Source organism: Seriola lalandi, unplaced genomic scaffold (genome assembly GCF_002814215.2).
Source record: "Seriola lalandi dorsalis isolate HSWRI2012SDOR001 ecotype SW California unplaced genomic scaffold, Sedor1 jcf7180002054973, whole genome shotgun sequence".
NCBI lineage: Eukaryota > Metazoa > Chordata > Actinopteri > Carangiformes > Carangidae > Seriola > Seriola lalandi.
Genome location: NW_019525523.1, coordinates 1060005 through 1082850, shown reverse-complemented (window position 1 = coordinate 1082850; position 22846 = coordinate 1060005). Strand labels below are relative to the sequence as shown.

Sequence of the window (22846 nt, the reverse complement as noted above, 5' to 3'; positions counted from 1 at the left end):
GTGTGTGTGTGTGTGTGTGTGTGTGTGTGTGTGTGTGTGTGTGTGTGTGCGTGTGCGTGTGTACGTGTGTGTGTGTGCGTGTGTGTGTATTGCCAGGAAATGAAGAGTCTTCATGTCTTTGGGCAGCCACACTGATGAGATGTGACTCATCTGTTTTCTGTTGGTCAGAGGTGTAACTGCCGGGTCAACAACAGTCCTACTCACAACCAACACCACAACACACACCTATCGACTCAAACATGCGCATATATTAACACAAGCATGTGCCCACATACTCATCATACTCCAAAGTCTGAAAGATGTTAATAGGTTCATACCACAGATATGTTACACCACACGTTTACTAATCCTTTTATCCTTTTTTGAGCTGTCATTTTGCCAAAATAAAGAATTCAACCATTAACCAAGAAATGGTTTGATGACGGTATTTATGGAACCAGCAACCTTACAATACACCACGAGTGGAGTTCCCACCCCCAAGATGTTCAACAAACACCATACTTGGTTTCTGGAGGTTATTTTCAGTTATTTGTTTGCCATAACTTGGTTCACGATGCTGCTGCTGCTCCATGTCAAAATAACCTAAAAATAAAAGGTATGTTAATTTTTTTGCATTCTTGTGAACCGCAGCTGTCTACCTGCAGAAACAGCTTGATTCAAACACAGTGAGTGGTCAGGTCAGGTTAAAATTAGTCACACAGCTTTAATAACTACTCACACATCACATTCTCAAACTCTTACTCCACCGCTCTTTTCATTTTTTCACCCGCTTGATCCCTCTCCTCTGAAGTGTAACTGTTTAAAATGATGAATGTTTTCAGACCACTTTCCTCCTAATGGGGAAATCATTGGGATGTTTTCAGAGTGAGGTTTTGAGAGGAAAAATTATCTCTCTAAATGGAAATTTAAAAATGCGACGGTCGCCTTGAACTCAAGCTACTTGGTAAAGGCTCAGAGTTGCATGTATTTGTGCTATGAACATCTGTGGTGTCTTTGTTGGTTGTTCATTACCCACCTAATATGTCCAATTTCTTCCAGAGCTTGTGAACACAACAGAGTGTCGTGGAACATCGTAAATTTAACAACGCCTCCTTTTTTCTACTACTTAATTAAAAGCCAATATATATAAACACAATCAAAGTGCGGTTTCATTCGGAAGGAGTTCATTACTTAGCTCATTCATGAAGTTAGTACAAGAGGTAGTAGTAGCTTTTAAACCCTTTGTATTGACCTTTCACCTCCTCTCTTCTGATAAACTAAAAAACACAGAAAAACACACGTACACACTCAATGACATCTCCTAATTTTTACATCACTTTCCAGCCGGGTTGTAAGGAAGCATGAAATGCAATAATGAGTTGAAAGGGAAGCAGAGACTCCGGCTGCTGCTGCGTCTGCTGCTGCTGCTGTTCTGTGTCGGTCGGCACCAGATGTTGGCTTTGGCTAAAGGAAGAGGTGCTGTTACTGAATACGGCTGCTCCCCTTCGCCATGAACACTACCCCCTTTCTAGTCAACGCAGCCCTGCCAGTAAAGCTGCACATTACTCCCCCTCCTACCCCAATTTTCTAATCTGAGAAAGACTGGATGGAGGTTTTTCTTTCTTCCTGTGTTTCAACCCTGAGCCAAAGCCCTTACTTCAATAGAACTGTATTCAGCTTGTCGCCCCTCTACTATGTACAGAAGTACCTTTGTTTCAGAGTTTGTTCGACATCTCTTTTAAAAAAAAAAAAAATCTGTTATCATCTTTTCAACATCAGTTAATCAAATCAGGGGTCATTTTAGGGCAAAGGACACTCGTCTTTCTCTCCAAGTTCAGTTATTTAGATTAAGCAGGTTTCAAGGATATACCAAAAATTCGTTTTTAGGCTGGCTGGCAAACTGCGTAACATACAACTTTGCTAATGCTTTCATTTTATGCGTTTTAAAGTTGATAATTTTACTGATATCCATAGAACCTATTATACTTAAAAATGCATATAATACACTCTGGCTTTGGAGGCAATGCAAGGGGAAGGAGCAGTATATGACACATCTTTTCTTCATCTTTCTAAACCTTTTTAAACAGACAGCTTGAGAAAATGAAACAAAAAAATGAATTGTGCTAATAACAGCATAATCAAGTACCAGCTAATACCTGTGCTTCAGTTTCTCTCAGTGAACACGGGCGGGTGTGGGTAAGCCTCAGCGGCAACAGCCACAACCTCCACCAGCAGTAGATCTCTAGCGCAAGAAACAACGGTTTGTACATGTTTAAGAAAGCTCAATAATGCATCTCATCTGTGTAGCGAGGTTAAAAAACACATGAAAATGAGTCACATGAAGAGATCTGTTTCAAAAAGAGCAGACAGTTGTATTCAGCTAATATATCCTCTCCCTTTCTCTCTGTAGCCATTCTGATGTCCACACATTATGTCTTACCAGGTGTTACCTCACAGGTAAGGCGACAGTGTGGGCTCGAGTACTGACCTCAGCCTCTGACTGTAGGTGTGTTTGAGTTGGCGCTTGTGGAGCTGCAGCAGCACCTGGGCAGGAAGGCCAGGCACAACACTTCATTACTTCCCTCCAGCAGAGCCACCTGGAAGGACATCTGAAAGGGACTCAAAGAGCAATCACTATGGCACCCTGTGTGTGGGTGTAGTTGACATTTCTGTAATGTTACTTTTTTATTTAATGAACCAATCAATTACATAGGCAAATTTTTTCAAATAATGAGATACATACTAAAGTGTTTTACCTAAATCCAATGGCGGATTTAGATACATGGCATTAGACATGGGCAGCCACCCAGGGTGGCATCTTGTCGGTGCGGTACAGGTGCTCGCAAAAAAAAAGAAGAAAAGTTACATTTGCACATCATGTCAAAGACGTCATGTCACCATGTTGTCACCATGTATCACCATGTTCGATTTCCCCGTGCAAATTTCCGAATTTCCACAATTTCCACAGAGGACCAACAAGGATGGAATAGAACAGGTACATCCAGGTGAGCCCTGGGGTCCAGCTATGCTAAGCTAAGCTAGCTGGAAGAGCATTTTGGCTGCTTTTGTTTTTATTTGTCATCATCTGAGTTTCTGATATGGAGCACAAAAAAATGTCTTTTAATTATCATTATTATTATCGTCACCTGTCTTCACCCGATTACAGATTTAGATACAGGCATGGGCGGCATCTTGTCAGGGGTGCTAGCACAAAAAAAAAAGAGAAAAAAAAATTACATTTTGCACATCACATCAATGATGTCATGTCACCGCATCACAGCGGGCGCCATTTCTAGTTTGTCCTCTCTCAGTCTTAGAGGTGGTGGTAGATGGGGAGGGGGCTGGGGGACTTTTGTCTCTGTACAGAACTAATGCAATTGCACAGCACTACACAGCAGGAAAGGCTGCCAAATAAACCGCGATTCATTCATAATACTGAGAAATCATTTAGACTGATAAACTAGTCTGCACACCACCATACGTATAGGCCTATATATAGATATAGGCCTATACATATATATAGAGAGAGGTGTTAAAGGTGAGGCTTCAAATGACAGTTGTGCAATTTAGAATGTGTGTGTCTTGTTTGAAGTGTGTAATAGTGTAATAATAAGAAGAAGTAGGTTCTCTTGTTAATATATTTGTGGGATGATTGATTTGTGCAGTTTAGTATTTTGATTTTCTATGTTATTTGTGTGTATATAAGAGGGACAGAGACTTACTTCATTTTGGTATTTATGATTGCATAGCTTTAATTGGTACTCATCATTTATTTAGCTTTTAAAAGTTATGACGATTTGTTACAAGAAAATTTTCAGTAATATTGTAGCAGATTAACAGGAATATTATCAGAATATTTTAACAGACAGACTTTAACAGAGATATTTTCAGAAATTTCAACAAAATGAACGATTTGTTTTCAGGAATAATATCACAGGAATGTTATTATAAAAATTAAAAGAAGGGGGTGTTTGCCCAGGGCAGCATACAAGCTAGAAGCGCCACTGCCTAAATCAGTTTTACAACTGTACCAACGTGGCAGCACTGACAGGTTGTGATACATTAAAGGTCCCCAGCAATAACAAATCTCACTGGCTGTAGTTTTAGGCAATTACCTGCAGGGTGAGCACAGATGTGAGCAGCTAAATGTGTGGAATGTAAAGTAGATTTATTTCCTGTAAAACAGTCTGCCATTTACAAGGGTAACCTGTACAAATATCACAGTTAGCTTTACTGCAACATGTCATCAAAGCCAAGGGAAATGTTTCTTGTGCTCAGGGATGTGCAGTTATTCAGTCCTCTCTGTCACAGCCTTTTTTTTTTCTCCAGTAACTTAACCTCACTCTATAAAATGCAATTTATCACATGCCAGATTTAATTCCACATATTGTGATGTTTAGAGGGAAAGTGGGCTGAGGAAATATGACATTTCCCAGTTTACAAATAGTTTTTCTCCAATAAAACCTTGGTGGTCTTTCCCATCAACATTCTGAGAATGGGGAGCTGAGTCAGCCTCATAACCAGCTCCTTAGGCCAAACCGATGGCGTGTGCATGTGTGTTTTGGGGGGAGAGGGGTTGTGCAAGATGGTGAAATCAACCCTGGTGAGAGCCACTGAGCACTGACGTTGAGTTTGGAATACTCACTGCTTTCCTGGTTTTGCCCGATGAATGAGGCTCTTTCAGCCGTTTTGCTCCTGCTGACCCTCTGCTTACTCAATACTCTCCTCTAGTTTGACCCAAGGTCTCACCACCAGCTCTCTCAGATCTACTCCCTGGCAGCCTGTTGTGCCCAGACACATTTACCTTCCTCCCAAACCAGCCAGACAAAAAAAAGGCATGCTTTTATCCAAATACACCTGATCGACAGGAGACCGACCTTCCTGGCAGCTTTTGAAAAGTTTCTGATTTGTTCACTTGATTGGATAGTTTTGTGGATTGTCTGGCTCTGTGGTTGGAGGATGTTTTTCCAGCATGAAGAGATTTAAGAAGAGAGCTGAGTTCAAGAAACCTAGAGCCACAAGAGAAACTGTTAAAATGGCAGCCAGAAGGAACAAGAAGGGGAGGTTTATTCTAATACTAACAGGATAATACTGGTGTTATTTACTTAAGTATGAGTCAGTGGTCTATGTTGGCTTTTCCTTTAATTTCTCACCTTTTAGTGTCTGCACACATCACATCTGCACATATCTGGGTTCACTTTGCTTGCTACAAAGGAAACCATGTGCCACCTTTTCATTTTCAATTTTGTTACAAGCGTCTTTATAAAGGAGAGCAAGTGAACCACAGACAATATGATGACTTAATTTTTATATTTCATCATTCTATCTTTATTATCTAATCCAGTCATACAGTACCTCTTGGACAATGTCATCAGTTTATCACATAGACAGACAAACATAGTCATTTCCACATCTACAGTCAACTTAACTTGCATGTGTTTGCACAGTGGAAGGAAACTGCAGTACTTGGATGAATCATCAACAAGTTTCCATCAAGAAATAAACCCTCACTTAACAAAGTTGTTGTGATACTATATGTTTTTAGGGGATCTTCAACAACCAGGACACAAGTTAAGTTTATTCTGGGACCTGACAGTTTGAAAATGTGTCGGCTATTTTAAAACTTTTAAGACTACGTGTTTCAACCATACATCATGTGAGTGAAAGAATTATAAATGTAAAAAAATAAACAAAACATTAAATCTAAATTATATGAGACTCTTTTACTAAAGCCAGAGGGATGCCATTAATTCTCAGTAACGTAGAACCACCAGAAACTCTAAAAGCCTTGAGGCCAATGCTTCAGGAAGTCTACATTCATATAGTCAGAAAGACAGATCAGATCACCAGTTTTGCAGGAATAATAGCCCAGTCCTTTCCCGTTGATCTCTTCCAGTAAAATCGGATTGCCCCTGGGTAAATTACCTCTGAGACTGATCCAAATCATACAAGCCTTGACTGGCTTAAGGGAGTGACTCGTCTGTTAGATTTCCTTCCTGGGAGAGGATGTGAAACTAAGCTGAAACTGCACTAAAACTGAGAAAAATCGTAGGAAAGTTACAGGCAGGTAGAAAGTAAAGTGATGGAAAGAGAGAGGGTCTTTGTTGGTTGGTATGACTGGCTCAATATAATCATGGGTCAATGGGACATTCTTCTGCTTAAAAAAGCAAATAAGATGAAAGGTCAGTTGAAACATCTGTACAGGCTGAGTAGCTATGCCCAGATGGTATCACTAACAGATACTTAAAAGGACTATGGAAGGTCTTACAACATATGTAATTTATTGTGGTATCTTATTTTGGCAGCATGGGCTGAAGTCTGGATGTTTCACGGAAGTACTACATCTCCCATGGTGCATTGCACCGGTGAACGGAACAACTTCCTGAGTTCAACATGCTAACATGCGTGTTTTAGTTGACTAGCGGTTACTCAGTGAAGTATGTGGTCAGTTTTAATATGAAAATACTCTTAGTGGTTACTCCCGCGTGTTTATTTGTCAGCTTCCTCGTGTGTCGGACATGTCTGTGAACGTATCAAAGCACGAGCTGATCCATTTGATCTACCGCCATTTGAAGGAGCATGGTTTCCAGTCAGCTGCAGAGGAGCTGGAAAAGCACAGCCCACAGGTCAACACTGTGTACACACACACTCACACTGTCTGTGACAGAGAGGTAGTCAAGTTTGGGACGATTATAGTGAATGTAACTGCTGCAGTTTATGAAAGTGTTTCAACGCTACACACTAATGTACAGTTGTGACAAATGCTACAACCGTGATCTTCTGTATCTGCATGGGCACTCTGTTCACCTACTGTTCCCTTATGAAAGAGTTGTCACAAGTTCAACTTCAAGCCTCCCACTTATTGTCATGCAGTATTTATTTGATTTGATTTCTGTGTACAATATTAAACATATGGTGTATTGTACCATAGTTAGCTAAAAGCTAATTTTCATCTGTAGTCCTGCAAATCACAAGGAAAACATGAGCACAGAGACAGGAGAGAACTAAACAAACCAAACAGACAGAACAAGACATAGAACAGTATTATGTATTTATTCATTAAAAGTGACACTTCTAAAAGGTAAATAGTTTAGTAATTAGATTTTACCAGTAGTTACTTTTCTTATGTTAATCATGTGCTGTTAGAACGTTATTACATTTATTAACACAATGCCAAAATACAGTCATTACTATATGTGTAAACATTGGCTTGTTCTAGTCCAATGAAGAGCAGCACTTTACATTTAATACCTTTTTCAGCAGTTTGAAGAGTGAACAAATAAAGTGAAACAAAATGGACATTCAGGCTCATTGTTAGTCAAGTCAAGTGCATACAGGTATTTCAAATCAAAATGCAAATAAAGCAGAATGGGGAACATTTTTGAAGATTAAAATATGTTTTGCATCACACAGAGTGGCCATTAGCCTTTATTTAATCTATAGTTTAGTCCAATGGCTCCCAAAGGGGGGCAGGCTCCCCTGAGTGGGTGGCAGAGCCATTGCAGGGGGAGCGCAAGACCAGAAGAAAGTTGGGGAGTGAATTAAAGTGTTTTCACAATGGATATTTGACTTGTCAAATATAGGTGTAATTAATTCATTATTAATCAACATTTGCTGGAAAGGAGGGCACATTGCTGTAATTAGTTTCATCTGTGGTTTTCCTGAATGTCTCCCTGAGAAAAATGTTATCTTATCAGTTTATATTGATTTTTTTTTTTTTTTTTTTTCTCTCTGCAGGGGGAGACAAAAATATCTGCGTCGTTACTGGAGATCTACAGTTCATGGTTAAAGTGAGTATGATTTCTTACTACTTCTTTTCAGAAGTCACCCACCTTGATCTTGTAAACTGACCTCGCTGTAATGAGATGTATACTGAGTATTGTTTTAATTCCTGACAGTGACTCAAAAAAGAAAAAGCGGTCTAACTCGGCCAAGCAAGCCAAGTCTAAAGAACAAGGAAGGACTACGACTAAAGGTATGACTGCTTCTTTTCCCAAAGCTGACTGTAAATATGCAGCATTGAAAGTTAAGATAAAGTCGGGGCTGAGATGTGGGCAAAACCAATTCACTTGTTATGGTTTGACTTTCATAAGATGTTTTTCTCCACCTCCAAAATCAAGGGATTGAAATTGGGCATTATGCAGGGTTCTTAAAATTTCCATTCATTAGTTATTTGAAAGTTAAGGATTCTGTGCAGGGCTACTGCAGCTACACCTCTGTTGATGCTTTTGAAAGTCTTTCAACAGGATTAAGCCCACAGCAGTCACTGGACAAGAAAGATTCTGTTTGATTAATTTTTAACCCTACACTTTTTTTATTTCTAGCCTTGCAAACGAAAAAGACGGATAAACCAGGAAAAAAAGCAGAGACACAAAAAAAGAAGGTAAGTTTTATTTTATTTTCATTTTATTTAATGTATTCATCTCAATTCTGAAACGTTACTAAGGAGGCTGTTTATTGTTCACTTTTTTTGCAGGCCGTGCCTGCAAAAAGGAAAAAAAGTGAGGGAAAATCTGCAGAAAATGTCACCAAGGCAAAGAAATCAAAGACCCAAACAAAAGACAAAGTTGTAGCCGCTGGTGGAGATGATTCAGACTCTGACAGCAGTCTGGATGTAGAGAAATGGAAGAAACTGGTCCTGCAGTTCACAGGTGGGTGGGTGTGTGGGTGTGTGTGGGTGTGTGTGTGTGTGTGTGTTTGTGTTTGTGTGTGTGTGTGTGTGTGTGTGTGTGTGTGTGTGTGCCAAAATACATACAGTAGGTAGATATAGGAATCCAGGTTAGAGAAAAGTGAGTGGTGTGTTTTTGGGAGATTTTCACATTGGAAAGAGACAGAATGGACAGTGGAGAAAGTTAAGAAGTGTGGAAAATGCAGGAGATGAAAAGACAGGGAGAGCTGGGTCCTCTCACTTAAAGGGGGAAAGACATCACCACCCATGAACAACCTCACCATGGAAAACAGTGATTTCATAAAAACAGAGTTGTGTACAGTAGCGTTGTGGTTGCCATTGACGTTTTCTTTGAAACATTTGTGCCACATAGCCATGTTTGTTCAATGTCTTCACTTTGTTTACCCTGTCCACAGAGGCTGACATAGACAAGATGGAGACCATCAACGCTCTGGACTCTTCTGCACCAAAACCCAAGAAAACAAGAGTCAGAAAACCCCGGGCTAAGCCTCCCGCAAAAACTGACACTCTCATTCAGAATAATGGGACTGTTGAAAAGAATGAGCAGGTGGAGGAGAAAGCAATAAAAGACACGCCAACAAAGAACAGTACACGCAAGAAGAGCAGTCTAAAAAAGACTGCACCTGTGACCTCTTCTGCCACCCCGAGCCAAGAAAAAAACTCCAATGCTGTAGAGAACAGACTAACTACAACCACTCTCTCTCCTTCAAAACAGACACCAATGAAAGAGAAAAGGAAAGCAGTGACTCCCAGTAAGGAAGAGAATGATGAGACAACATCTGAGCCTAAGAAGAAGAAGAAGAAAAAGGGGATAACTGAAGACAACGTGGAAGGAAATGCAAATGTAATTAGCGAAGATGGAAAAGAAAAAGAGAGTAAAGAGGAGAAGAAAAAGAATGACGTCGCAGAGCAAGAGTGTGTTGATAAACCTGTGGAGGAGAGGAGAAAGACAAAGGGAAGAAAGGGAGATAGCAAGAACAATGAGGCTGGAGGAGAATTATTAGAGAAAAACAAAAATGGGGATGCTGATAATGAGGAAATTACAGAGCCAATAGTACAAGAAAAGAAACCCAAGAAGAAGAAGAAGAAAAAGGAGAAAACTGATTGTGAGGAAAATTCAGAGCAGACATCTGAAGAAAAGAAAGAAAAGAAGAAAAAGACAGCTGAAAGTGAGGAAAATCCAGAGCAGGTACCTGAAGAAGAAAAAGAAAATACAGAGCAAATAGAAGAAGAAAAGAAAACAAAGAAGAAGAAAGGAGAGACTGCTAATTATGAAGAAAACTCAGAACAAATATTTAAAGAAAAGAAAGCAAAGAAGAAGAAAAAAGAAAATCCTGACGAAGAAAGCTCAGAGCAGATAGTTGAAGAAACGAAAAAGAAAAAAAAGGACAAAGCTGATCAAAATAAGATGTCAGACCAGATTGTTGAAGAAAATGTGACTATGACAAAGAAAACAGAGAGCAGTGACAGAGAGGAAAAGCCAGAGGAGAAGAGTGAAGTGAAGAAGAAAAAGAAAAAGGACTCATCATTGAAAAACAATTCAGTTGACACAGAGCCACTACCTCCACCCAGCCCTGAGATACCAACACCTCCATCAGAGAAGAAGAAAAGTAAGTAGATAACTCACACCAATCATAACTAAATGCAAGTGTTCTGTTTTTGTATGTTTGTTTTCACATTTTCATTTGTCATTATCTCAGAGAAAAACAAGATGAAATCAGATGAGATCCCTGAAACACCTGCAGTTTCAGTCCAGGATGCCACAGCATCACAAATACTCCAAACACCCTCCAGTGACAGCCACAAAAAGGTATCAATACTGTACACTTCACCAGTTTGATACGTTATAGATTTATGTTACTGCTGGAAATGAACTGTCAAGGCAGAAAAAAGGTGTAATCAGTTTCACTACTCAACATTAATTATACTGATCACTTTAATTGCTTTTTTTTCTGTAATTCTTCACAGAAGAAGAAATCCTCCAAGAGCACAGAGTCATGAAGATGTTTGATTCTACATCAGTGCTGAACCCAAGGATGAAGTCAACACATCCCTCCACATTATTTCAAATCATAGTTTAATGGTTAAAAGGATCGCTTCAAACTGTAAAGATGACTTTTTGACTTTTTATTTTGGTACATTTTTATCTTTTGAATTTGTTTTGTGTTTACCACACAGAATGTGGCATACTGTGCCACAGCTGTCTTTTTTACTCAATGTTTTGTATGGTAATTACCATTTTAATTGCATGATCATGTAAAAGAGATTGTAACCAGCTGTTTCACTGATTGAATGGACATGCCATTTTTGAGCTCCTTCAGTCTGAGGAATTTGTCACATTATAATCGAAACTATCCTGGGTCTTTGAATCATTAACCGTATCTCAGATTTTATAGTGATTCAGGTAGAATAATGAAATTAATGTTGTCAGTATGTTTACTACTGTACCACCTGTCTTGTAATTGGCACAGAAGACAGATTTTGTGGAGAAAAAACAAGTTTCAGGTTTATTAAAATAATAGATTATTTTGGTATTGGGTGAAAGTTCAGTGTTTCCAAAAAAAAAAAGTTTTTTGATAAAACTTTCATATATACATTGTACATTGTGCTTTTAATACAAATTAAACGCTATAATTTTTTTTATCCCCTGTCTGAAGTCCGTTATCATGAACAGAATAAGACAGACACATTCATACAATCGACAGAAGTAAATATTAATGGCTATAAACAAAGATCCTCTATGCTGTCTCTACTATGGATGTATCACATCCATGTTCTCTACTGTCTGCTATAACGGACCTACACCACGGTCGCATGATTTTAACGTCATCACTACTAAACTTTCAACTTGTAGTTTGATTTAGCGTACTTACCTCTTCTTCAAACGCGTTTCCTCTGAGACAGTAAGAGTTTGTAAAAGCGTGAGTATAAACACAACGAGGTGGTCAAAATGAACCGTAGATCGATTTTCGATCTACAGAAAATTGTGACTGGGGTATTTATGTATTGGATGCCAATTGCCATTGAACCTCAAAGAAGAAGAAGACGGGGGTATTTACTGACCTGTATTTTATATTGTAGAATAAATCGTGAAAACCAACTTTTAAAAAAACCCATAGGGACAGGTCTCGGGTCGGGATGAGAGAACTTCCGGTTTAAGGACCAATTTCCGGGTTTTAGGACTCATTCCTGCACCATAGCTACAGTGACATCTTCCACTATGAAATAAGTCACCATAACGAGTTTAACTTAAGATACTGATACCTCAGAAGAGCAGTCAAATGTGGAGGCTAAACAGAGTTCGCCACAAAGCTGGTCGACAAGGCGACAGCCTGGAGGAGCTCAGGTTAAAGAGGCGAGAACACGAAAAAGGTGAAACTGGTCTAATGTTAAATTGTGAAGTGTGTTTAGTTTGGACAGTTATTGTTTAATTAACTGAACGGTTTAACGTCAGTAAATGCAGCGCAACGCAATCTCAGCAAAAACGTAAATGACACTAATTTAAGGTTAACGTTGGACGGATTATGAGACGACGGGCCCCTAGTCACAGACATGTAAAAGGTCCCCACCTCCTCTGTGCTGAAGCGAGACCCTCAGACTGACAGAGACACAGAACAAACGTTGTCAAGTCGCTTTGTGAGTTTTTGTGATCATTTTGTGCCTCTTCAGTCTCTGTTGTCATTATGTGCCTTAGTCGTTTTGTTGTCCTGTGACTCTCTGTAGTGGTTGCCATGTGTCTTTATGTCGTTATTTTGGGTTCTAAGTAGTTGTTTAGTGTTTCTTTGTAATTTGTCCTTGTGGTCCATGTGGTTATTTTGTCTCTGTGTATTTATTTTGTATCTTTATGGTCATTTTGCTTCTTGTAGTTGTTGTTTATGTGTACTTATTTTTGCTTTGTGTTTCTTTTTGTTGTTTTGCATTTCTCCAGTTGTTATGTCTCTTTATAGTCATTCTGTGTTTATTTTTTTCAGTCCTGTCTTTTAGTAGTCGTTTTGCATCTGTTGTATGTTGTTTTGCTTCTTAACGTAGTTTTACTTTGCCTTGTGGTTGCTTTGCTTCTCTTTGTTATGGGTTGCAAGAAACCACTGATAACCACTGAGGCTCCTGGGCCTGCACCCTGTAGGCCTGATCAGTAATGCATCCATGATCTTCATCTATAGCTGCACCTTTTAACCTCATAAAAAGGGCACCCATGAAAAGGACCTTTCCCCTCAAAGAGATTCCCGTTTAACTAACAAGATAAAGATTTCAATAAATCTTTTAACAAGCACATTAATCTAGAACTGGCCAATGTGACTTCATTCAGTTCAGCATTATCAATGTCAATATTTGTCATAACATAGGGATGGTGATATGGACTATAGCTATAAAAGCAAAAAATAACTTGAAAGTAGTCCACAGAGCTCAGACTCATGGCTTGTAGGGCATCTTTACACTGAACAACTAAGGTATGATAGCTTACTCTATTATGACTGGAGCAGGAACTATGTGATGAATGTGATAATTGTCATTGTTGAATGCTGTAGCACTGAGACAGGCCCGCAGAGACAGACAGCTGGTGAGCAAGAGACTTCTGCTGAATGAAGATGAAGAGCAGCCAGAGGCCAGCATGGACACTACCTCGGGAGAGCGGGTGAGTGACGGATGTTGTGACAGATAATTTGTTAGCAGGTTCAATAAATGAAGGATCTTGAGATTTGAACCTATTTGACATTTCCCCAGGATGTGATTAGTTTGTTCCACAAACTTCAACACAGCGGACCTGAGAGGGAGGTTCACCTGAAAGACCTGAGTAAAGCTCTCCGTCACCCATCAGCACAGCTCACCTTCATCAAGTATGGTGGTGTCGCCACATCAAATGAGTTTGAATGACGCTATCACTATTTGTGTCTCTGTCAGTCATGTGTCATGTCTGTCTGTGAACCTAGGCAGGAGAATAGTATGCATCTGCTGGTCGGTCTCCTCACTGGCTCTAACGCCCAGTGCCGTCTACATGCTGTTCGGTGTCTTCACGAGCTGTCTCACTCTCCTCGCACCAATGTGGCCCCAGCCTGTCTGCCTGCCACCCCTTACCTGCTCACCTACCTGTCTGGCCAGAGCACCAAGTTCACTGTTAGTACCTACGCCTACTATACCAGGCAGTGTGTAATATGATCACCTAATTTTACAAGATCTGACTTTGTGTGTGTGTGTGTGTGTGTGTGTGTGTGTGTGTGTGTGTGTGTGTGTGTGTGTGTGTGTGTGTGCGCACGCGCACACAGGAGCTGTGCCTCTACACGTTGGGTAATTTATGCCCAGACAGTGATGTTGTAAAAGAGAAACTCCTGGCCCAGGGAATCATACCAGCTCTGGCCAACTGTATAGAGGTAACCTAACAAGATTCATTGGCCTTAAACATCGTAACAACACCTCAGCTTTAATAGAGGAGTCACACCAATATCTTCGCTGTCCCTTTGATAATATGTCAGTAAATGTTTTTCAAATAATCTGTAGAAGTTTTGAAAAAAAAAATCTGATGAACCACATAGCCTTGACCTGGTGCCACACACACAGGTTAAATGTAATAATGTTAATAATTCTGTGTGTGTCCAGAACCAGAGACATAATCTAGCAGTGGTGGAAGCGGTGGGGTTCACCCTCTCTCAGCTGCTTCAGGCCAAAGATGCTGCTGCAGAGAAATTAATCCCGTAAGCACTTTAATTGCACACCAATGCCAGTGCTTCTTGCATTCACTGTCCTCAGTTGTAAAATGATCTCCCTCTCCCTCTGCAGGATGGTCCTGTCCTCCAGCTTACCTTCGCACTTGCTATCAGTCCTGACTCCTGACCCGAAGTTTGGCCTGGCACCTGCTATTGAGTGTGCTTGGTGCCTGCACTACCTGGCTTGCAAGTGAGAGCTGTGGGATGTTCTCAGCCAATGTTAACTGTCTGTTATATTTACAGACTACACTGTTATTTTATGTCATTACTTCACTAACAGTGTAAGTGCACAGATCATAATAATGATGATCTGTCTCTCCTCTGCTCTTATGTTACTTGAAGCATCGAGGGTAACAGAGAGCTGTTGGCTCATGGGGCCCTGTTGCAGTGCAGTTCTCTGTTAGTGTCACTAGGTGGTGCTGTCGCTGAAGGAAACAAAGAAGACGGACTTGAGCTGGTAAGTAAATGAATGGATCAAATACAGCATTTCATTACATTTCTTTACTTTTTTGCTGTTTGTTTGATCAGATTTGTTTACATACTTGAAACAAATTATGTGTTTATTATTCATTTCCAAAAGCTTACTATAAGTCCACATTTATTTCTCATCTCTCTCTTCCTCAGCTTGTCTGTCCTTTGCTGCGATGCGTGGGAAACCTCCTGTCCTTCTGCCCGGTGGACAGACTGAACACTCAAGTGGGTGATGTCCAACTTGTGGTTGCTCTGTGTGCACTTCTTCAGACCTACCTACACACCCAGCCAGCCTTGGCAAGGGAGAGTGCCTGGGTCCTCAACAACCTCACAGGTTAGACTGGTCTGTTACAGCTCGTACCAGCAGACCTTTATCATACACTTGACCGTGGACAGTTTTTGACTTACGCAACAAAACTAAATAACTGTTCAATTATACTGTCCATTCCAGTGGTCATTACAATGTAATTATTTTCAAAACACAAACATCCAGCAGTATAGTTCAGAACAGTCAGTGTTTCTAGACTCAAAATTACTGTTATCAGTACCTTTACTAACAGATCATCAGATCTTTGTCTTTATATACACAGATAAGATAAGATCATTCTTTATTAGTCCCACAATGGGGAAATTTCCCACATAACAGAAGCAAAGTGGAAAGTACAAAGAAAGAAAAACAGATTTCCAAATGACAAGAACCAAATACTTAAAGAAGATTAATAATACAATATAATAAAATAAAATAAAATATAATATGTACAATTAAATACTAAATAAACATGATACAAAAAGTAGCAGCAGATGACTACATGATTGCATATCTGTGTAGTTCTGTCTTGCAAAGGAATGTTTCCTTCTCTACCAACCTGAGGATTTATGTATTTATCAAGACTGATTGTATGTAATGTAATTTGTTCCAATGTTTTTCCCATCACTCTCTGTTCCAGCTCACTCCAGTGCTTTCTGCTCTGCTCTGCTGACTCTCAACCTGGTCCCTGGTCTGATCCAGCTTCTGTCATTCTCTCAAGGCATCAATACAATGGTCAGTGCAAGCTAAAGCCAAACTTTGATATTATTGCTTTTGTAGTATACTTCACAGTCATAGTGGCAGATAATGATCGAATTTGAACCCTGTATCATTCACAAACACCTACAATGTTACACTTTCTGTCTCACCGGTCTGTGCCTTCTTGTCAGATCCTCAGGGTTCTAGCAAATATTGCCCACAAGAAAAAGGAGTCCTGTGTCCAGCTGGCCCAGCTTGGATTGCTGTCTGCACTCTGTGCAACACTTAAAATGGCAGACCAAGAAATGGTTACCCTGAGTCTGGAGGTCCTCTTCATGCTGGTAGTTAGCAGGCCACAGGTAGGCATTGATAAAATTAGTGCAAAAATTAGTGAAACAACTGATGCGACGATGGTGCTTAGTAGAGATAACCAAACAACTTTTTTTTTTCTTTTTACGTAGCAACTGTATTTGTCACAACTCTTACAAGTGATATCTCTGGCTGCTCTTTCCTTTTTAGGTCGCAGATGAGTTTGTAAGGCATGGTGGAGTTTCACTGTTAGAAGCCATTCAGTACAACAGTGAAGGAGAGATGAGGCGAAGGGCAGCATACCTCTTGGAGCACCACCTACTTTCATACTCATCCGACTGCCCAGTAAAGACTTTTTTTTTTTTTTTACAGATTGTTCTGTTTGTTCAATTAATTCAGAAATTCAAAAATGACTCATTTGATCTGTTGTGTTGCAGGTGGAAAACATCCCATGTTCCTGAGCCAACAGAGAGGCATCAAGTTTACACCTGTTGAGGTACAGTGTGTCACTGAATGCAGAGGACACACTTGAGGGTACAGGACAACTTGATTCTGTTTTGACTTATGTACAGTTTGCAATCTGAAAAATACTGACAGACAGAGGCTGTTTTGATATTTAAAGTTGTTTTTTTTAATAACTTAAAATATGATGTAATATGATATGTGTTAACCATTGGTTATCAGTGAGTTACTAATGGTATTTTAATAACTGTAAAGATGAAGTATGTGTTTTTTAATACCTCTAGCCTTACACTCATTCACAAACCTTTACATGAAATTGTATTTATATTCAGATTAGGTCTGAGTTTGTTTTGTTAAATTTTGTGCCACCATGACAAGAGAGACTGAAGTCTGATTATTTTTTTATTTTGCATATGACAGGAAAACACCCGCTGTATGTACAATTGTAGAGAAGTGATTGATATAAACTGACTGTAATATAGAGTGAGGATGATGAAAAACACCTTTTGTGATGATGATGGATTTTAGTATCATGCGTTTTAATGCCATTAATGACTATACATTCATAAAATAAAGGAATAAACCTTAGCTTCACAACAAACAAGAGATGGTTGTTTTTTTATCTCTGGTTGACAATATTTTATTAATTCAGTTTATTGACAATATACATGTACATTTATACATCAATGAGCCAAAATATCATAGCCATACATGGATGAAGCGAATAACATTGATTATCTCTCTAACAACGGCACATGTCGAGGACTGGGATTGGTTCAAAGAGGGGTACAAACCATGAACCAGCGCTGGAACAGCGCTGATCTACGGTGGTTCCACCCTGCACAGGATCTGCAGCTAACTCTGGAGCCAGATACCTGAGGGCACCTACAGAGGTCCTGCAGAGGTCATGGCTGTTAGGTGGCATGCGAAGAATCCACATATGAGACAGAGGTGGTCGTAATGTTTAGGCCCATCAGTGTGTAATACAATATGCCCAACTTTGTCAAGGATGTATGATAATAAGTTCAGGACTTATTTTCATTATTGCCACTGGTGTTTTTGGTGATTTTTAAATCCTTTGCCAAACACATCAATATGTTCACAACATACTGGTGTTTCTGAACCCCATAAAACTGTTAAGAGATTTGGTTTCATGAAATTCAAAAGGTTTAATAATGAGCACAGTGATAATAATGATCAGAATAAATAATGGCATTGCACCAGATACATCTTTTCAACTAATCCATTACTTTGGATATTTATCCCTGCTGTTGCAGCTGCAAAAACTGACCTGAGGACTGCAAAACTACTTGTTATATAATATCTTTAAACATTTTAATCAAAACCATAGTAAGATAAAACAAGAACTGTGTTAAACCAAGATGAATTGAAAATGATGTTTGTTAAACAGGCAAGGAAAAGTTTGTGATTCTGTGAGTTAATGAGTTTGGCAATGCTTTCCTCATGAGGTCAACAGCACTCGCTTCACCAGAAGATTTGTTCACATTATGTCAAAAGTTGGCTTTTGCATTCACTTTGATGAAAATTACTTAAATTTCAAATCTTCTTTACTACATGGATTCAATTCATTTCAGCAGAGATGGTTTTGACCATATTTAACTGTTTTGATATTGCCAATTGACATCAGAGCAGTCTTCCTGTCCCTGGATTTCCACACAGATCTCAGTGGGATTTAACCTTGATTCAGTAACTGAGTGGACATTGTAGCCTGCTGTCCAACATCCTCAGTCTGCAACTTCCAAACAAAGTGTTCAGCTCCTCCCCACAATGAAAAAAAGAAAAAAAGTCTCAAATTTCCTCACTTCCTTTTCCCACCCACAACATTCTCTTTCCATTATCTTTTACACTACTTCTCTGCATGAAAAACTAAAACAAGGTTGGTCACTGTTTTTGTACAGATCCTTCTTTTAAACTACTTTTTGCATGCAGCTGGTATCTGGAGTCACGCTGCTTCATCACAACTATTCTGGCTCTTTTAATCTGTAGTAGTAGAGAGTATTAATCTGGTTCGATTAATTTTTGTTCTCTCTTGCCACAGCAAAACACAGCGTATAGTTTACTGGCAATGGAGGACACTGAGCCAACAAGTAGAGAGACAACAACAGGACAAGATGGGACTCAGGAGGCAGACCATGCTGTGCTGATGTCCAGCAAGCCTCTGCATCGCTTCATCCAGAGACAGCCCAGAAATCTTGGGGTAACACATCAAACAATGCCACAGATGTGAGATAAGAGTAGAGAAATTTATGTATACAGAAAGAGCGGCTGCAAAAATGGCCATGCATACTTCCTCTCCTCCTTCCTAGGTTGTCATTCTGATCTTTGGCTGTGCAGAGCTCCTGATGGGATTCCAGCTGGCCAGTGAAAGCATGCAAACCTCTTGTGGAATCTACATCCCGTTCTGGCAGGGAGCTCTGGTACATAACATCTTGGCGGTTAGCAATGACATGCTGAAAATGGAGAAATTGTACTTGTACTTGATTGGTTGTATGTTCACTAATTACAAATGACAATGTAGAGTCACAGCGTGGCACCTAAAATCCCCTGAAAAATCTGTGTTAGAACTTGATGGAATAGTTTGACATATTTTGGAAAATGTTTTCTTGCTAAGAATTAGATGAGAAGATTGATACCACTCTCATCTCTGAATTGTAAATATTGAGCAATAACCAGCAGCCACTTAGGCTTAGAATAACATCTGGAAACAAGAGGAAACCTTTAGCCAGGGTCAGTGAAAAGATTTTAAAAATCTACCTACAGCACCTATAGAGATCACTAATTGCTCTTTGTTTAATCTCTGCTGGTTGCCTGGCAACCTCACAATGATGGCAAAACTTCATTAAGTTATTAAATAGAAATAGTCCAACAAACAACTATCCTTAAAACCATAATGTATTGCACTTAATTTTTTGTGATTAAACAAATGAGATGAAAAGTCTTAATGAGTGAGCCTTAGAGGTGCTGGTGGGTGGGTTTTATTAACTTCAGACAAAGCCACAGTAGTTGCCCCCCCCCCAAACTATTCCTCTAAGTCATGTTCACTTAGGCTCAAGTAGTCATTTATATTTTAACAAACCTGTTATATTAAAAATCAGCTTTAAAGTTCAGAGGAGTGGGCCATTATGTATACTTTATCGAATTATTTTAAACTTTGCATTCCAGTACAGAGGAGCTTTGCATCCGTGGTGAGAAACATGACACGAGAACAAAGCTGGTTAATGCCACATACAGTCATTAAAATATACTTATAGTGAATAACAGAAGATGCGATTATCTGTTTCTTGTTGGGGTTTTTTAAAGTTTCTCATCTGTGGAAACCTGTCTATCTACACTGAGATCCATCCATCCAAGAAGATGGTAGGCATCTCTATGATTTTATGTTCTATTTGTAGTTTTTAATTTTATTTAGTTCCTTCTCAATGACCTACTTAAACTTGTTAAACTCATCTTTCCCAGGTGACTGTGTGTTTGGCCATGTATGTGATTTCAATCTTGGGAATCGTAGTCTCTAGTTGCTACAGGATAAGCTGCTTCGCCACTTATCTTTTTATGAGCAGCAAGGCCAAATACGACAAGGAGCAGGAGTGGGCCACCAACAGAGTGGTGAGTTATAGAATTTTATTTTTTTTAAATAGATGACACGAACATTTTCACAGAGTATGAATAACTCCTTCTTTCCCTTCCTATTGCATTAGGAACAGCTTTTTGGTGTTGAAGGCTTACTGTTCACTTCTTCTCTATGTGTGTCAGTGCTTCTCATCTTCTTGTGTGCCGTCGCTCGTTTAGCACTGAAATCCACACGAACTCAGGTAATGCATTTTTTACTGTTGCTTCATCTAAAACAGGCATTTCCCACTGACATTAGAAAATTCATAATTTAAATTTAACCCATTGAAGGGAGATATTTCTTCCGACCAGCATAGAGGTTCCAGACAACATACACAAATGTACAAAGAATAAGTGAATGAAGACAGATCCTCTTGAACAAGAGAAGACTAAATCAAAACTAATAACTTAATTAGACTCACACAGGAGGATGATAAAATACCCCAAGACATCAACAACCAAAGAAATCCCAAAGTCATTTGTCACAGTGATATCTGATAAATACCATCACTCACCGGCTTTTGTGTCAGTCATCATTTTATTGCCTTCTTGTTTCCCTCATCCCTAATCGGCCTCCACCTCAATATCTTCAACAGGTTATTGTCCAGCACATCCCAGCACCACCACAGAGTGATGCAACATCGAACTAAGATCAGTCTTTTCAGTTTTCTTTCTACAATAAGCACCACTTGTTTTCTTGCTGTTCACCTATCCTGTGAAAGAAACATGTCACAATCCTGTGCAGTACATTACATGTGAATGTTGCACCACCTAGTGGCAGTATCTTACAGCCAGCTTTTTTATAGTTACCGTACCTCTACACTAAGCTTCTCTCTACAGTGTCCGTAACTACAATATTTATTCAGTCTTTATTAAAGGCACAGCTCGATGGTACAGTAGTATTGTAATGCACTGTTTGCTTTTTGCAAAAGTTGTTTGAGAATGAAAGGGATTTCTGTCATACCATTTGAGATAGATATTTTACATGCACTTATTAAGGGAACATAGTAACCACTAATATCTCTAGCAAAGTTTATGTGTACTTAATCTATGGGTCATAGTTGACACAAGGTTATATTACATTATTCACAGTGCACATTAGAAGTCTCGCACAATGTTATTTCGCCTAATCTTAATATATATTTTACAAACACTAATGAACATGTTAGGTAACACTAAAGTCAGGCAGAAGATTATCCTAAATTTATATTAAAATAAATTAGAAGTACTATTTGCATCTGCTCCACAATCCCCCAAACCACAGGAAATGCAGCCAGGACAGTTTTTAATCTAAACATACCCACCAAAATTTCAATGATACACTGTGGACACTGTAAAACTTGGATTTTTGTAGTCAATAATTCTGATCATCTGCATAATTATTACAGTATATGTACATTGTTTGGGCAGAGCTTATACTGTGGTATAAATTGTGCTTGCAGCTTTAATCATCAGTGCGATCATCTGTGTACTGCACATCTAGCTGAAGATATTTTACACTGTGACTTTGGATGAATGAGCTGATGTGGCTCTGTTTTGGTTACAGGACTGCACATCCACCTGTGACTGCTACTTCAGCAAAATTCTAAAAAACATATATTTTTTGACACATTAGGTTATATCTATCTGGTATATTCATAGCTAAGCTTTTGACCTGATGTGCATGTTTATATAATTCTGCGTGGTCATCTACATGACTATGATATGAAAGGCCCGCCTGGAAACCTGTTGCCATCTTTTGCCTGTGAATGTGTGAAAAACAGATTTAGACAGAAACCACTTTTCAAAGATCTAGCTTTAGTTTTTAGCTATATGTGATGTAACGAATGTGATGTATGTTGTGTTTCTTAAATAAACAATAAAATAAAACGATGGTCATAAGATACCCACATATATATCTTCATGCATAGACAGCACTCATGCAAACTGTATGCACAAGTCAGACCACACAGACAGTGTACTCTAGGTTATTAGATGGCAGACTGTCTCAGTAGTTCGTACCTGCAGGTACACTTTGACCGCTTCTCAAATAATCAGATCACACAACCTCTTGTCTTTATGGTGAGATATTCATTTACTTAGAGGCCAAACCATTAATTCTGCTGGTCATTAAAACTGTAGGTTTATTAAAAATATGTATATTTGAATAGTTCGACTTATAAATGAAAAATTTGCATTTCTGCATTGGCAAACTCATCAGCATCAGAAACGTTGCTTAGATTTAGTTTGTTTCAGACCAGGATCCAGTCCTTTGGTTTTCACTTCTTATCACTGGAGTGTGTCTTTAAATACTTTCAGTATTTTCCCACAACTGTTGTGTAGGCACACGGGCATTAACCCAGCTCCATCTTTAAGACTCTGTTTTTGTGATACTCAGTAAACATGACTCAGCACAGGTCAAATGCATTTTGTATCAGGTGGTATAGGGTATACTGGTGATTTTAACCTGTGTGTGCACAGACATGGCATTTGTTGCTGGAAAGAGGGATCACCTACTGCTGTGAGTTGGGCATACAGGTAAGTATGGTCAAGGTCAGTTTGAATGAGTTGCACAGCCGTGTGTGATGTGTCGTAGATTACTGCATGTACTGACAATACATGTCT

At 39.2% G+C, this 22846-nt stretch overlaps 3 protein-coding genes across 5 annotated transcripts in view; all 3 read left to right on the top strand.

Annotated features, from left to right (window-relative positions):
- LOC111646525 (uncharacterized) overlaps positions 1-11311 on the top strand; it is a 12442-nt gene extending 1131 nt beyond the window's left edge. The window contains exons 2-9 of one of the 2 annotated variants that reach the window (XM_087171038.1): positions 1645-1659; positions 7717-7769; positions 7878-7954; positions 8304-8362; positions 8456-8630; positions 9064-10278; positions 10369-10478; positions 10637-11311. In XM_087171038.1, coding sequence (XP_087027164.1) covers positions 1645-1659; positions 7717-7769; positions 7878-7954; positions 8304-8362; positions 8456-8630; positions 9064-10278; positions 10369-10478; positions 10637-10669 — 1737 coding nt within the window. In that variant the 3' untranslated portion in view covers positions 10670-11311. Of the gene's footprint in view, positions 1-1644; positions 1660-6356; positions 6606-7716; positions 7770-7877; positions 7955-8303; positions 8363-8455; positions 8631-9063; positions 10279-10368; positions 10479-10636 lie in introns of those variants that run through there. The other variant, XM_023396038.2, reaches the window with a different exon arrangement.
- Positions 11312-11816: 505 nt separating this feature from the next.
- Positions 11817-17219, top strand: tmco6 (transmembrane and coiled-coil domains 6). Its single transcript, XM_023396042.2, has 13 exons — positions 11817-12040; positions 13195-13301; positions 13391-13503; positions 13597-13780; positions 13930-14034; positions 14261-14355; positions 14441-14557; positions 14710-14824; positions 14992-15172; positions 15786-15880; positions 16036-16203; positions 16364-16498; positions 16591-17219. The coding sequence occupies exons 1-13, from the start codon at positions 11950-11952 to the stop codon at positions 16612-16614; spliced, it is 1530 nt and encodes a 509-aa protein (XP_023251810.1). The 5' UTR covers positions 11817-11949; the 3' UTR covers positions 16615-17219.
- A 1222-nt stretch (positions 17220-18441) lies between these two features.
- LOC111646544 (uncharacterized) lies at positions 18442-22123 on the top strand. 2 transcript variants are annotated; one of them, XM_023396062.2, is made up of 7 exons: positions 18442-18512; positions 18675-18833; positions 18943-19053; positions 19937-19993; positions 20093-20239; positions 20332-20445; positions 20839-22123. In XM_023396062.2, exons 2-7 carry the CDS (start codon positions 18702-18704, stop codon positions 20890-20892), a joined length of 615 nt encoding a protein of 204 aa, XP_023251830.1. In that variant the 5' UTR covers positions 18442-18512; positions 18675-18701; the 3' UTR covers positions 20893-22123. The 2 variants fall into 2 exon arrangements, with proteins under 2 accessions (XP_023251830.1, XP_087027159.1); XM_087171033.1 differs by having other exon boundaries at positions 18943-19071.
- The last annotated feature ends 723 nt before the right edge of the window (positions 22124-22846 follow it).

Bases quoted from the DNA above. Each gene is read 5' to 3' on its own strand.
- tmco6 (XM_023396042.2), top strand. From the start codon at position 11,950: ATGTGGAGGCTAAACAGAGTTCGCCACAAAGCTGGTCGACAAGGCGAC. The intron at 16,204-16,363 runs GTAGGCATTGAT...TTTCCTTTTTAG, and splicing joins TGGTAGTTAGCAGGCCACAG to GTCGCAGATGAGTTTGTAAG. The intron at 16,499-16,590 runs GTAAAGACTTTT...GTTGTGTTGCAG, and splicing joins CATACTCATCCGACTGCCCA to GTGGAAAACATCCCATGTTC.
- LOC111646544 (XM_087171033.1), top strand. From the start codon at position 18,702: ATGGAGGACACTGAGCCAACAAGTAGAGAGACAACAACAGGACAAGAT. The intron at 20,240-20,331 runs GTGAGTTATAGA...CTATTGCATTAG, and splicing joins AGTGGGCCACCAACAGAGTG to GAACAGCTTTTTGGTGTTGA. The intron at 20,446-20,838 runs GTAATGCATTTT...TATCTTCAACAG, and splicing joins TGAAATCCACACGAACTCAG to GTTATTGTCCAGCACATCCC.